Here is a 14992-nt window from a genome sequence, read left to right on the forward strand (position 1 = left end):
AACAGCTGCGGAGAGAGAGTTTTGCAGAAAGAAAAGCAAACTGCACTTTCCTCACTGTGAAACAATTCAAACAATAGCAGAGTTTCCCCAAATAGTCTGTGTTTAAAAGCATGCAGAGTTCAGCTCACTCCACCCAGCAATGGTGCCAATTTAGTCATAAACTCCCCCCAAAACCAATGCATTTTGGTCAGACTTTACAAAGCTTCCATGTCTAAAAATGCAAACTTTCTACAGCTGAAGCTGACCGAAAACAAACAAGGCAAAAGAAAGCATTAAATCTTACCCTTGAGGGCTTTTAAAAGTCACAGCAACAGCTACTGCCCTCCATAGCACTCGAATACACTCCTCTCTTCTCATTTATACGCTGCTTTATCCCCTCTCCAGATCAACAAACTCCTGTGCTTATTGCACACGCAGGATGTGCATCTAGGAAAGCAAAGTTGCTCTAAAGTGGGAAACAAGCTCTATAGGGTTTTTCTCCAATGTTAAAACCCACTGCAGACCCGGTTTGCGCTGTGATGAACTGGTGACTAAATTTACTCTTAATTCCTTACTACTGACTTCACTGACTGGCCTTGGCTACTTGCCAAATTCTTGTCTTTTTTCCCCTCCTGTTTCCTGTAGATAGAGAAAGTGGTTCTGCTCCTTTAAAAAAATAAAAAATAAAACTGCCAGTGACACCAAGCTGTGAAACACTCGGGCAGGAAGGCAAAGTGCCCAGCCCGGGAATGTCCAGCCTGGATCCTAGGGGCCACTGCTGCTCTTGCTACTTATCCCCTGCTAGTGTGGAGGGTTTAGAAAGGGAAACGAAAAGGCAGAGAAAAAGCAAAAAGGGGGAAGCAAAAGGAGGAACTTGTGAGTGGATCGATCCATTTCTGAGCACCAGAGAGCCCGTCCCTGTTTTTATTCCAAAGTCAGTTAGCTCTCTTTAGGCACAGAGGAGCTGCCATACCAGAATAAGACCGGGGTCCTTCTCATCCAGTCTGCTGTCTCCAACAGTTACCGGTAGCAGATGCTACAGAGGAAGGTGCAAGAAACCACACAGACTACGTCATAACCAAACCACAGGGTTTCCTCCTAGCTCCAAGGCTGCTAGTGGCTGGCTTCTGTCACAAAGCATGAGGGCTTATGCTCTTTATAAAATCTTATTCCAATTCCTCCTCTGGTCTCTGTGATACCCATATTGCCTTCTACATATGGAGTGCAGCTGTCAAGATCATCTTCCTGGCCAGTCCCTCAGACTCTCTGACTGTCCCCCTGGCTCCCCCTCCTCCAGGGGACCAAGTTCAAGTTTCTTGTCCTCACTTCCAAAACCCTTCACAATGCAGCCCCCATCTGCCTGTCTCCCACCACTTCACCCTCCACCACTGATGCAAGCCTTGACTTCCATGTGTCCATGTCTCCCACAGTCACCTTGGTGCTTCCGGTCATGCTGCCCTTTAAACATGGAAGCCACTTGCTGAATGCATCTGGGAAGCCACTGCCCTCTCCTCAAGACCAAGTCTACCGAATGCCTGCAAGAAATGAGCCAGGTGTGGGGAGCATTGTGAAGTCATTTATTTGAAATTAAAAGCCTTTCTGTGTTGTTACTTCTCCTCCTCCCCCATCCCGTTTGTCTGTCTGTCTCCTTACCCGGGTGTTCTTTAGGGAAGGAGCTACAGTGACTTCTCTGTGGGTGGACAGTATCTCACTTGCAGTGGGTGGGGCTGGAATACGAATAAAAAGGGAAATACATTCATGAATGAACTGATTCATAATAGCAGTATGAAAGCAAAGGATTCTTCGGCCACGTGCACAAGGGTGGTCAGGGGCTGCTCCTGGAAGAGCCTAGCAATTAAATTGAGGTTTGTTTATTAGGTCCAAATCTTCCAGTCAAAGGAAGAGCCACAGGAGACCCTGTGTGCAGCAGGACTGGGGCCATTGCACAGGTGACAGAGGGACAGGGTGCAGAAAGGACATGCAGAGAACCTCTCCACCCCTGCAAGCAGCCTCTGAAGCACATGGCCTGTCACCGCTGATCTCCTAGAATATGTCTATTTTCAGAAGGGTCATGAGGAGCAGCTTTCATTCAATCTTTTTCCCACATACGGCAATGCAGAGAATTAATACAAACAGCCAAACTAGGAAACAGCAGGCAGGACCGCTCTCCTTGGGAGTCGGATCATTCTCACACAGGATTTCCTGCTGATAAATACTTAGTTCTACCAGGAATTCTCTGCCCTTCCCAGTACAGAGCATTTCTCCTGCTTCTGACAGCTCAGCTGCAACATTCGCTCTCTCAAGGGTCTCATTCTCCTTACCTCTTGAGCGCTACTTCAGCCATTCCCTGGTCCACCTGACTTTGGTTCCTCTCCATATTTAATGGGCCCCCTGCTCTTTCCTTGCCTGACAGTTTCCCTCTCTCCTTGGGCACAGCTTTTTTTTTTTTTTTTTTTTAATAATGTTACCACATTAGCTGATGACATTTCATTATATGAGTCTGGTGGCACCTTATAGACTAACAGACGTTTTGGAGCATGAGCTTTCGTGGGTGAATACCCACTTCATTGGATGCATTCACCCACGAAAGCTCATGCTCCAAAACGTCTGTTAGTCTATAAGGTGCCACAAGACTCTTTGCTGCTTTTACAGATCCAGACTAACACAGCTCCCCCTCTGATACTTCATTATATGAGTCTCCCACTCTGTCTTCGCTGCTGCTTTGTACTCACATCGTACAACTCCCCCCTTGTCAGGTTTGTTCCTTCTGTCTCCTTTTAAACAGAAGGGGATCTAACCCCAAACTGCTCTGACTTGTGTGGCGTGGACCACGCTTCTCCTCGTAGATCCCACGGGCTGGCTTGCTCCCCAGCTTTTCAGTCACACTGGAATCCACGTTACCTGCCTTGGTGAGGATTCCATTTTTTAATCTTTATTTCTTCAGTTACCCTTTCGCCCTGGACTTCACTGAGGCTGCTCGTGGGTGTGACGTGAAGCACATACACTAAGCGTCTGGAGGACTGGGGATGGCACAGCGTTATCAGTTCACTTACAGCATGGCCACTTGCACCGGGATTTTCCATCCTGTCTAGGTCCACAAGCAACCTCTCCTCCATGGTCAATAACTTAATAAGCTAGAGCCTGTGCAGCAAAGCTGGGCTGCCCCCCTGACCACTGCAAGCACCTTACAAAGCAATGGCTGCAGGGCTCGTTTCCCCCACTGACCAGCAGCCTCATCGCTAGCTGCCAGTTCACCTGCTCCTGGGGCAGCAGGAGCAGGCAATATTTTTGAGGTTAATTGAAGGAAGCCAAAGACACTGAAAAGTTTCTACAGGCTGTGCCAGGGTGGCCTGCCCCTTTAAGAGCCAGGGGCCTGAGGCTCGCCAGCCCTGTCCGGTCAGCCCCCGGGCCCCACTCAGAAAGCAAGGGGGGGCTGCTGTGGAAGGTCCTGGAAGAACTGCAGGGAAGTAGCCTGGAAGTCAGTGCCCTGTCCCTGCAGAGACAGATTTAAAGGGAGCCCAGAAAGCGGGCTGAAGAGGAGCCCCAGCAGAGTGAAAAACTGTTTGTGTCAACTTTTGTTACCCCGGAAGGGGAGTAAACTCTGAGAGCTACCCAGCCGGGGGGGCTGAGCCACACCAACCCCTACTGGGGGAGAGAGAGAGAGAGAACCCTGGGGAGAGGAAACTGAGGCAGGGAGCACCTGCAGTGCCACACTCAGCCAGCAGGGGGTGCTACAGGGCAAAAAACCCCATGAGACACATGATGCCTAATGAACCCTGGATGGTTCCCCAGCTGTCCAGCCCCTCACTCCCCACAACACCCCTAGTTTACCTGCTCTGCCCCCCCCCCCCAATCTTCCTAGGTCTCTGCACTCAGCCCCTCACAGGTCAGGATTCTCCTGAGCTGGGGACTGCTAAGATGCAAACCCACCCTGGAGTTCACTGACAGGTCTGTTGAGCAGGCACCCCCGTGCAAGGCTCTGGTGCATCCTCTCCCCGCTCCCCTTACTGTCTGTACCGCACCCTCCCTCCCCGGCTGACGTGCTGTGGGAGTAGCTGAAGAGGGCACAGGAAGGTGATGCTGTGGAGTGACTTGAGAGTGAGAGGAGCATCACAAAGCACATCCTGCTTTCCCAGGAGATCCACTGGGAAACTCCACACTCACACCCCGGCTGGCCAAGTTCAGTCAAACGAACCCCCGAGGAAATGAGCCAGAGTCTGGGCACAGGCCCCGGGGGACATTCAGACCAACACCAGTGATTTCAAAGAAATGGCTCTGGATTCATATCATTGCAGAGCTGGTTTCTTGGGTGCACCTTGAATAGAAGCTTCTGGGCCAAATTATCTATCTATCCATCCATCCATCCAGGTTCTTATACTGTGCCCACCCCCGTGACACCTGACTCCAAGAGGGCGATGTAAGTTACCCCTCAGGTGTGCGCTGATAAAAAACAGGTTCACACCGATTAGAATTCAGCAGGAGTACAGGACAAGTACAATTTACACACAGCAGGGAAGAAAGCAGCTTTTCCGGCTACACCCCCTACCAGGAGGGTGTAAGATAAAGGGGCCTGTCCCACTGCACCATCCAACATCCTGGGCTGTGCACAGCCCAGCTCAGGAGTTTGGGGGCCTGGATCTAGGCCCATGGCTTGTAACACTAGCTGTATTTATTGCAGTGAGTGAATCATCCTCGTCACATCACAGAGCAGCGCTCACCATCTCTTTGTTGGCAGAAGTTGCTCAGCTGAACAGCAGAGCCCTGGCCCCATCTCAGTGCTCGGACCATCCCTACTGCACCTCTCTTAGCCACCTCCTCCTGCCACTCTCCTTTGTGCTTCTTCCATGCCACCCCTCTGCACTGGGCACAGCCTTCCTGAACGTAACTACCCGGGGACTCCCTTCTGTAAGCTCCCTGCCTTCCGCAGAGCCCGTCACTCAGCGATACTTCACCCCGTAACCACCATTAACCATCCAATGGCATTACCAGGAAATCCACAACACAACCACATCGCACTTCCAACAGGAAAGTGGTGACCTCCTTCCATTGACCTTTGTCCTATCTGCCTAGGTAGCTACATGGCCCTGTCGCCATCATAACACACACCTCCCCAGGCTTTAAAATAGAAATGTCTCTCTCGCCTTTGCCAGCCCATAGAAAAGCGAGCAGGGTCAGTTTTCTGGCCCTTCCCTTTGTTGATAATCGAGTCTCTGCGGGAGTGGGTGTTAAAAACGTGTGGTGGTGGAGCAGAGCTTTGCATTTAGTTCTGAGCCCAAGGAGGCCCAGGGTCATTCTGTGTCAGCGAGTGAGCTGAGGGCCAGCTCCCAGGAAAGTTCTGTCTCCCACACTCACCAGCACCCTCACTGCTATGATGGGGAGACCCGACCACAAGAAGAGGTGCTCTCTCAAGTAGACGGGGCCTGTACGGGGTGCTGGGGGCCCTTGCTGGTCCCTGCAGTCAATGGAAGTTGAGGGAGGTCAAAATCAAAGCTGTGTGTGTTTGTTTGACCGTGTGTTATAAAGCTGTGTGTGTTTATTTGACTGTGAACTGCTGCTCATACCTGGGCTGCTAGAGAAACCCTCAGGGAATAATTACCACCTGCAGCAGCAGCAAACCCCAAAATGTGTCTGCGTTTAGTGCACATTTCCCGATCATCCTCAGTGAGCCTCCGGGGGATACCTAGGAGGGCTTGTGGAAGGCTAATCATGCCAGTGTGAATAGAAAATCACTAGCTGAGGGTAGGAAAACAGCCAGGCTGGTCAGAGCGCAGAGAGATTACAGCACTCTTAAAATGTGTGTTACACAACATTTCCTGCTGCTATTTGCAAGGCAATGGCTGTATCTAACACACGTGCTGCACACAGGGATCCTTTAAGCCTCTGGTCACAGGCACCCTCCTCAGCTGGACTTATCAAAGACAAGACAAGGTGTTTGAGGAGTCAGAAGCTGCCTCACTGTGGCCCAGTCCTGGCTCACATTTAAGGGAAATTCAGCCCATCCGGTGAGCCAGCACGAGACCTAGGCTGTGTACACAACCAGCCTTGGGCTGGCCCTGTGCGCAGGGAGAACGGTACCTTTGTGACACTGAAGTGTCTGGGGGGTTTGGGTGGCAGAGACTCGATGCAGGACTAAAGCAGTAAGGATGCAGTTCTACCTGAGGAGGCTGCATGAAATCTGTGCACTGGGAAAACCCTGGTGCAACCCTACACAGAGGACTATGCTAAGGCACCACGGAGAGTTCTCTGCAAGCCCTCAAGATGTGGAGCTGGAAACAGCACCAGACCACAACAGACCATCTGAGGGGGTGTGTTCTCCGCACTGGCCCTGCAAGAGCTGAATTAGGCCGCAAGCAGGGGAGCTTTAGGCTGGAGGCAGCTAATCAGATAGACGCTCACCTGCCAGGGACAGGGAGGTTTCTACAAAAGCCAGGAGGCTGGCAGCCAAGGGGCAGCTGGGAAAGGCTGCAGTCACCCCCTGGGAAGAGAGGAGTTCTCTAAAGTTAGTCCCTGGGAGGACGGAGGGAAGAGACTGGCAAACCCAGAGGAGCGGGGAAGGCCAGGAGGTACAGAAGCAGCTCAGGGAAAGGCAGCAAGGTGCAGGGAAAGGACCTTGGCTGCTGTGTTGAGGGTCCCTGAGCTGGAACCCGGAGTAGAGGGTGGGCCCAGGTTCCCCTGCCCCCGCCCCCCCGTGGGAGCGGCACCGTGAGGCAGTGAAGCAGACGAATGCCCGATACTGCCGGAGAGCGGGAACCTTGATACGCTCCCCCAGAAGGGGAAATCACAGTAGTGACCTGGCCGGAGGGCCGAGTCCCGAAGAGGACACCGCGGCTCCTGAGAGCGAGAGAGGGGCTGCAGGGGAGAAACTGACGGGGTGTAACTGCTGGAAGGGGCGCCGGCCTCACCACGCGAATCCCCAGAAGGTGCCGCCATCCCGCGGTGAGTAGAGCAAACCTGTCAGAGAGCAGTACCAGGCGATCAGGGAAGGGCCAGTGGATCAGCCCTCAGAGCTTCAAAGTTGCCCCACTAAGGGTCATGGAAGGGCAGGGCCCACTGATCTAGACAAGCGCTAGGAGGAAGAGTTTCTTAAGGGCTGCACTGCAGCATTGTGTTCCATTTCCACCTCCTCCGCCCCTGCCATTTCCTGCACAAAGCCTGTGTGAACATGAACGTGATCCATGGGATTTCAGAAAAAGAGCAGCTTCTCTTGCTTTTCCGATGGCAGTGTCAGCCAGAGCGGAGATGTCTGGAGAGGGAGGACATGGTCTTCACCGCAGTCCCCGGCCCCTCCCAGTTTCTGTCATTCAGTACTTTGACCCTCAAGTAGCGTCTATCAGGAGAACCTCAGCACAGATCCCAGAGGGGATTCCTTTTACAGATCCCATTATTCTCAGAAATGCTTTAGTCACAATTCCATGTTAAACACACTAAGTGCGAGTGCATCTGTATCATCTCTTCCCCTGGGCCACAGACATGCACATTCTTCAGGGACAGAGTGCAGCACTTCATTGTCTTGTACGAGTCATCCCTTGGAGGTCAATGTTATAGCCTCTGTAGGCTGCAGTTTCTGGAGGGAGATAAAATGGCAACACCCCAGAGAGGTCAACTCTGCAGCTTGCATAGTCTTATTCAGTTCCCAGAGGGTGACAAGAGCGCACACACTTAAGCAAGTGTGACAGTCTATCCACAGGTGTACAGCAGTGTCCACGCCTGCACACACGCCGGGAGATACAAGCAGACTGACGGATTATTCTAGCCTTAAAGCCTGTGGCTGGGCAACTTCCTGACCTATAAAATCTCCAGGTCTGCAAGCTCAGAGAGGAGGGATAGAACCCCTGCTTCATGGCACAGGATCATTGCCAGAAGGGTCAGTGAGAAATGCCCAGCACATACAGCATGGCACAACCGGCCAGGTGCATTATGGAAGGGTTAGCTTGACTTTGCTCAGAAACATCAGGTACTGGCTGATCCAGAGTTGGGATAGTGCAGCTAATACCCAAGAGTCTGAAATGGCACGGAAAAGACTATGCATCAAATTCACACTGGTATAGGTATGCACCAGTCCATTATCTTCCATGGAGCTTCCCCTGGTGACACTTCACTACATGTATAGCAACACTTTTCATTTTAATTGCACAGAATAACCTGTCCAGTAAATATCAGCTACAAGTAACTGCAGCTCAGCCAGTGCTGCGTACAGGCAGTTTCAGGGCCTGAGACTGTTCTCAAAATAGCATTCATGCAACTATAGTTTGTTTGCTGTTAGACCATGCCCTGTCCTCTAGACCCAAGGTGTTTAAGGGAAAAGCCACATCTTCCTAGCTCCCAAAGCCAGGGACAAAGGGACCTATTATTCTCATCTCCATGCACAGGTACAGTGTGTGATATTGACATACGGAACTCTCATTAGCATTCACTGGAGTTTTGCATATAGATCCATGTGCATCAAGATGAAAAAATTGAAAAATCTGCCCTCAGCCCAGGGCCTTCTGGATGGGATGGGAAATGTAAGCTTTCAGGCTGACCACAGCCATGCTGATGCAATCATCCCAGAGAGACATGACCATGCAAACAGGCTGCACTGGTACGTCGCTGTATTAATCAATCTGAAGTGACATTGCAGGGCTGGCTCAATGCACACCTTTATCGTAGTGTAAAAGCTCCAGAGTAATGTCTGAAACTGGTTTTAGAAATGCAGCATTAGCTCAAAATTGCTTGGAACATCTAGAAGAGTTTGTGGGGGGTTCAGAGGACGGAAGGGGAGTGAAACCAAGTGCTTAACATTGGTAGGGTCCCACATGAAGTCATCTAATCCATTCACTAGCTGCTGCTTGTTGTTGCGGGAGTGTAACATCTCTAGAACATTTCTAGCAATCAGCAGGTGAAAGATTTAGTGACTTCACTGCCTCCCTGGAAGCTGGCTTCATTCCCCAGCTCATTTTATCACTGCAACAGTTTTTCCTGTAGTTGTGATTGTTTTTGTCTAATTTAAATTCATATTTCTAGTCTTGTCTTTGCTAAAGAACAATTACGGGGGGGAATCTACTGCAGAGCATCACAGGGAATACTCATTTTTCCCTCAAGTAACCCTACTCCAGCTCGTGTGGACTTGTAAAGCTGAGGCAGCAGTTTTGATAATAAGAAAACAAATTAACTCCTGCTTGTGCACAGACTTGAAAAACAAGGTGCAGGGGGGAATAAGTGGTGAGACAATGGTAACAATTTTAATACCAAGCAGTAGCTGTTACCAAGAGGAAGTGAAGGGAAAGCTGAAAGGCCGAACACTGGTTACTTGCTAAGTCCAGGTGGCTCTGGGTGTTGACTGCAATTCCAAAAGGCAGAATAAACTCAGGATGGCACAAAGGATGGAGCCAGAGGGACACAATGTGAGGCAAATATAACACGTTAAATGACCTAGAAAGGAAAATGGAGCAGCCGATGGGCCAGTGAAGCAAGTGTGATGGTAGCTCAGAAGGGATCTCACGCGAGTGCACTACATACATCCTGCTTTGTCTGTTCTTGGACTTCCCAACCACAGTGCTGAACCAACTATCGTAGGATATTGCATTGCTGCCCATCACCCTCACATCAGAGCACCTTCCACAGACAATCATGAAGACCCTACTGGACTTCTCTGCATCTCCTCCATTTTTGGGGTAAAACGTCTCACTTGGGGTCTGGTTCTGGGTTTTTTGGGTAGATTGAATTGTTTCTGGGTTTTGGGTTGCTGGGGATGTTAATGGTGAGTGTCTCATGCTTGCAGCGACAGATTATGCAGTCATGGATAGCCTGTAATCTCGCTGAGCTCTCCAGCCTAGCTAGTGGGCCCGATTATGATTGCACACTGTTTTACACCACTGTCACTCCCAGACTCACAGCTGTGCATCTCTGATCCTGCTCTCATTGGAGTCAACAGCAAAATGTCACAAACTTGAATGGAATCAAGCTGGAGCCCTTAATCAGAGTCACTAGCGTATGGAATGAAAAATGGAAAGGCTGCCGCAGCAAACACGGACCGACTGACTTCCAGGAAAGTGCATCCTAGCACAGCGTAACCCCTCCCCTCCCCCAAGGCATACGCCAGAACCCTTACTTGTCTGCACCAGAAACCTATTTTTGTCCAACATTGTTTAACTTTTCTCACAGATAATGGAAGCCAGTTACAGTCTGACATGCAAAGAGATACGCTCCAAGGAGCAGAGTATTTGACTTTGATTCCGTGTCTATCACCACGCCATATTCGCCGTTTTCTCTCTCTCAGTATTTTCAGCACAGAGCGAGGCGGTTAACTTCAGAAAGGTGATGTCAAAGATATGTAGGTTGTAAATAAGCCAATAACTCAGAACCCAAAGCTAAAATGCACTAAATCACATACCAGAAGCTAAGACATGTCCACAGAGAATCTTTTTGCCTATGTAAGAAAAATAAGTCACTCACTTTAAAGGAAGCAATGAGTTACATTTGCACCAGTGCAATGTGAACTTCAAAACAACAACAACAAGGAGACCTTGTGCACTGCAGGTTATTTCGCTCTGACCTGAGATGCAGAGACCTCTTTAAAGCCCTGTAACAGGGTGACTGCCACAACTGCGCCCCCTCGTGGCCTGCGGTCGCTTTGCAGACACCCTGCCACAGTTTCGCTTCTTGGACTCTTCAAAAACTCCAGATCAAAACGCTCCCCTTCTGGGGTCCAATTTATTCAGTCCTCAGGTACACACACTGGCCCCCCAGGTCCCAGCTCTAGTTCAGTCTCTCTCTGTCTCTCTCTTTGGTAGGGGACTCCCCAGCCCTGCTTCCTGGAGCTGGGCCCCTGTTCATCATCTCTCCTCTGATTCAACCACCACTCCCAGGCTGTATCGGCCCAAGCTGAGCCTTCTGGCTCTGCTTCCAAACCTCCCCTGGGGCCAGGGACTTCTCTACAATCTCTGAAGTTTCCTGAGCTTCCGCTTCTCCTGCAGCTTCCTGGTGCTCTCATAGGGGACGCCAGTCTTCCATTACATGGCTTGCATGTTCCCCACCTGGGGAGGCGAGTTCAACTTGTCACAGGTGGTCTGCCACACATCTTCCCTTATGGGGACAAGCCGCAAAAGTATTTAATCATAGAACCATAGGGTGAGAAGGGGCTGCAAGGGTCATCTCGTCTAATCCCCTGCCAAGATGCAGGACGTGTGTCTAAACCATTCAAGCCAGATGGCTCCAGTGTCCTTTTGAAACCCTCCTGTGAAGGAGCTTCCTGAGGCAGTTTTGTTCCATTGTCCTCCTGTCCTTACAGTTTGGAAGTTTTTTCTGAGATTGACTCTCAAGCTGTTACGCTGTAATGTTGTTTAACGAATCCTTTGGCTGCTCTTAGGCAGGTAACCTTGTCTCTCACACTCCAGGCCCCACAGCCTGTGCCAGCAGGGTGTTCTCATCACTTCATCAGTAACTTGGGCTCAGCTAATATTCAGAGGAAAGACTCAGGTCAAAGTTCTGTGGAGTCGTGCTCTAGGGTTAGGGCAGAAAACCTGCTGCATCTAACACAGAGAGGAGCTAATCCTGCTGGCCTGACTCGGGCCAAACTCCCACTGGCTTTCTGCATGAGCACCGCTGCATTTCCCCTGGAAATTTAAGACCTGAAGGGACCATTATGACCACGTAGTCTGACCTCCTATAGGCCAGAGAATGTCACCCAGCAATTCTGCACTGGGCCCATCACTTCTCTTTGAGCTACTGCAGCTCTTTACACAGGGATCCTATCATGATCCAAAGACTCCAGCTGATGGAGAATCCATCACATCACTAGTGAAGTGGTTCCAGTAGTTTGATCTCTGTTAAAATAAAGATGAAGCCGCTAGCGCCAAGGATGGCGCGAGACCTCTCAGACTTCAGCACACGGAGAAAGCAAAAGTTAATCTCCGCAGGGAAAAAATAAATGGAGAGAGGATGAGTGGGAGCCTTTCCATTGACTTCAACAGGCTTCGGATCAGGCCTCACTTGGATGGCCTGAATTCATTAAGTTCGTCATTAAGCTGCAACAACAGGGTTCCATTACCTGCAGGAAACTTATCACCAATAAACGTCAGACAGCCGCTCGAATGCCACTCATCATCTCACATGTACAGAAGCAGAGGAAACCCGCATTCTGAAGAGGAAATTACCCGAATAGAAAGCTTTGAACTCAGGGCTTCTCACATGAGGATTTACATTTTCCTTCTATATCATATAAAAGAATTGACTTACCTGGCTGTTCTCTGTGTCTCCTTTTCTATCTGGAGTTGTTTGCCAAGAAAAGCACTATGTGATTACGCGCCACACGAAAAGCTACTGCAAAACGTCTGTTAGTCTATAAGGTGCCACAGGATTCTTTGCTGCTCCTACAGAACCAGACTAACACGGCTACCCCTCTGATACTTGCTTCTTTTTAAAATCCTTAGATAAACATGTAGGTCAGAATGCCAAACTTCTCTCTAAGTCGTCAACCGTGGTATAAAGCCCAACAGGGAAAAGTGCTCGTTCCAGGAGCTGCAGGTGAGACCGTGCTGAGACGCTCTGTATGGGACACTTAGCCAAGATCAGAAGTTACAGTGAGTCCCCGTGGCGCTTGGCATAGTTAAAAAAGGCTACAAGAGACAAACACACAGCATGGCTCCTGGGTCTGTGGGTGGGACAAGGCACCGCGTAGCACTGAGTAAATAAAAAGCAATTGATCATTGGACTCACATATGACATCAGGTATTAATACCACTGGCACCGGAAACAGGACTCTGTATTTCTTGTAAGAGAAACACCACCTGAAAAACCTCACTCGTACACACAGGTTGCAGCAAGGGGGAGAGATCCTGTGCTCAACCTTCTGCATTCAGCCGACTCTGGTTTGGTTCCCAAGCCACAACTTCAGTAGAGAACTTCAAAAGTGAAACAACAGTTATTTTAGGTCTGGACAGCGCTCAGCACAATGGTGTCTGGACCTGGGTGAGGCCTCTGGGCACCATTAACTCACAGGTCAGAGTGTCTTAGGGTGACCAGAGAGCAAGGGTGAAAAATCAGGACACGGGGTGGGGGGTAACTGGTGTCTATATAAGACAAAACCCTGGATATCAGGACTGTCCCTATAAAATCGAGACATCTGCTCACCCTAAAGCAGGGGTGGGCGAACTTTTTGGCCCGAGGGCCACATTGAGGTTGCAAAATTGTATGGAGGGCCAGGTAGGGAAGGCTGTGCCTCCCCAAACAGCCTGGCCTCCGCCCCCATCCGACCTCTCTTGCTTCCCACCCCCGACTGTCCCCTTCAGAACCTCCGACCCATCCAACCCTCCCTGCTCCTTGTCCCCTGACTGCCCCTCCTGGGACCCCTCGCCCCTTATCCAAGCCCCTGGAACTCCACCCCCCCGCTCTCTGACTGCCCAGACCCCTATCCACCCCCCACCCCCTGACAGCCCATGCTTATCCAACCCCCACGTTCCCCGTCCCCTGACTGCCCCCCCGAACCTCCGCCCCATCCAACCCTCCCTGCTCCCTGTCCCCTGACTGCCCCTCCTGGGACCCCTCGCCCCTTATCCAACCCTGTGGAACCCCACTCCTGACTGCCCAGACCCTATCCACCCCCACCCCGACAGCCCATGCTTATCCAACCCCACGTTCCCCATCCCCTGACTGCCCCCGAACCTCCGCCCCATCCAACCACCCCCTGCTCCCTGTCCCCTGACTGCCCCTCCTGGGACCCCTCGCCCCTTATCCAAGCCCCTGGAACCCCCCCCACTCCCTGACTGCCCAGACCCCTATCCACCCCCCCACCCCGACAGCCCATGCTTATCCAACCCCCACGTTCCGTCCCTGACTGCCCCCGAACCTCCGCCCCATCCAACCCTCCCTGCTCCCTGTCCCCTGACTGCCCCTCCTGGGACCCCTCGCCCCTTATCCAACCCTGTGGAACCCCCCCCACTCCCTGACTGCCCAGACCCCTATCCACCCCCACCCCGACAGCCCATGCTTATCCAACCCCACGTTCCCCATCCCCTGACTGCCCCCGAACCTCCGCCCCATCCAACCACCCCTGCTCCCTGCTCCTGACTGCCCTCCTGGGACCCCTCGCCCCTATCCAAGCCCCTGGAACTCCACCCCACCCTGCTCTCTGACTACCCAGACCCCTATCCACCCCCACCCCGACAGCCCACGCTTATCCAACCCCACGTTCCCGTCCCTGACTGCCCCCGAACCTCCGCCCCATCCAACCCTCCTGCTCCTGACTGCCCCTCCTGGGACCCCTCACCCCTTATCCAACCCTGTGGAACCCCACTCCTGACTGCCCAGACCCCTATCCACCCCACCCCTGACAGCCCATGCTTATCCAACCCCACATTCCCGTCCCCTGACTGCCCCCGAACCTCCGACCCATCCAACCCTCCCTGCTCCTTGTCCCCTGACTGCCCCTCCTGGGACCTCGCCCTTATCCAACTCTGTGGAACCCCACTCCCTGACTGCCCAGACCCCTATCCACCCCCACCCCGACAGCCCATGCTTATCCAACCCCACGTTCCCCATCCCCTGACTGCCCCGAACCTCCGCCCCATCCAACCACCCCCTGCTCCCTGCTCCCTGACAGCCCCTCCAGGGACCCCGCGCCCCGTATCCAAGCCCCAGGAACACCACCCCCACCCACCTCGCAGACTACCCCGACCCCCATCCACCCCGACAGCCCACGCTTATCCAACCCCCACGTTCCCCGTCCCCTGACTGCCCCCCCGAACCTCCGCCCCATCCAACCACCCCCTGCTCCCTGTCCCTTGACTACCCCCTCCTGGACCTCTTGCACCTTAATCCAAGCCCCCTGCTCCCCGCCCCCTTACCATGCCCTGCAGGAGCGCGCAGCCCCGCCGCCCAGAGCACTGCCCGCGCGGTGACATAGCTGCAGAGGAGGGGGGACAGCAGGGGAGGGGCCGGGGGCAAGCCTCCCCGGCCAGGAGCTCAAGGGCCAGGCAGGACGGTCCCACGGGCTGGATGTGGCCCACGGGCCGTAATTTGCCCACCTCTGCCCTAG

At 52.3% G+C, this 14992-nt stretch overlaps 1 protein-coding gene across 4 annotated transcripts in view; it reads right to left on the minus strand.

The window, feature by feature from the left end:
- The window catches only part of LOC120407658 (phospholipid-transporting ATPase ID-like), a 119056-nt gene extending 106467 nt beyond the window's left edge, over positions 1-12589 (minus strand). Inside the window, exon 1 of one of the 4 annotated variants that reach the window (XM_039543450.1) lies at positions 12196-12589. Coding sequence is in view for 1 of the 4 variants with exons in the window: in XM_039543448.1 (XP_039399382.1) it covers positions 1414-1431 (18 nt within the window). In the remaining 3 variants the exon portion in view is untranslated. Of the gene's footprint in view, positions 1-283; positions 787-952; positions 990-1413; positions 1441-12195 lie in introns of those variants that run through there. The other 3 variants (XM_039543448.1, XM_039543451.1, XM_039543449.1) reach the window with 3 other exon arrangements.
- Between the last annotated feature and the right edge of the window lie 2403 nt (positions 12590-14992).

The sequence above is a fragment of the Mauremys reevesii genome, linkage group 6, assembly GCF_016161935.1.
Source record: "Mauremys reevesii isolate NIE-2019 linkage group 6, ASM1616193v1, whole genome shotgun sequence".
Taxonomy (NCBI): Eukaryota; Metazoa; Chordata; order Testudines; family Geoemydidae; genus Mauremys; species Mauremys reevesii.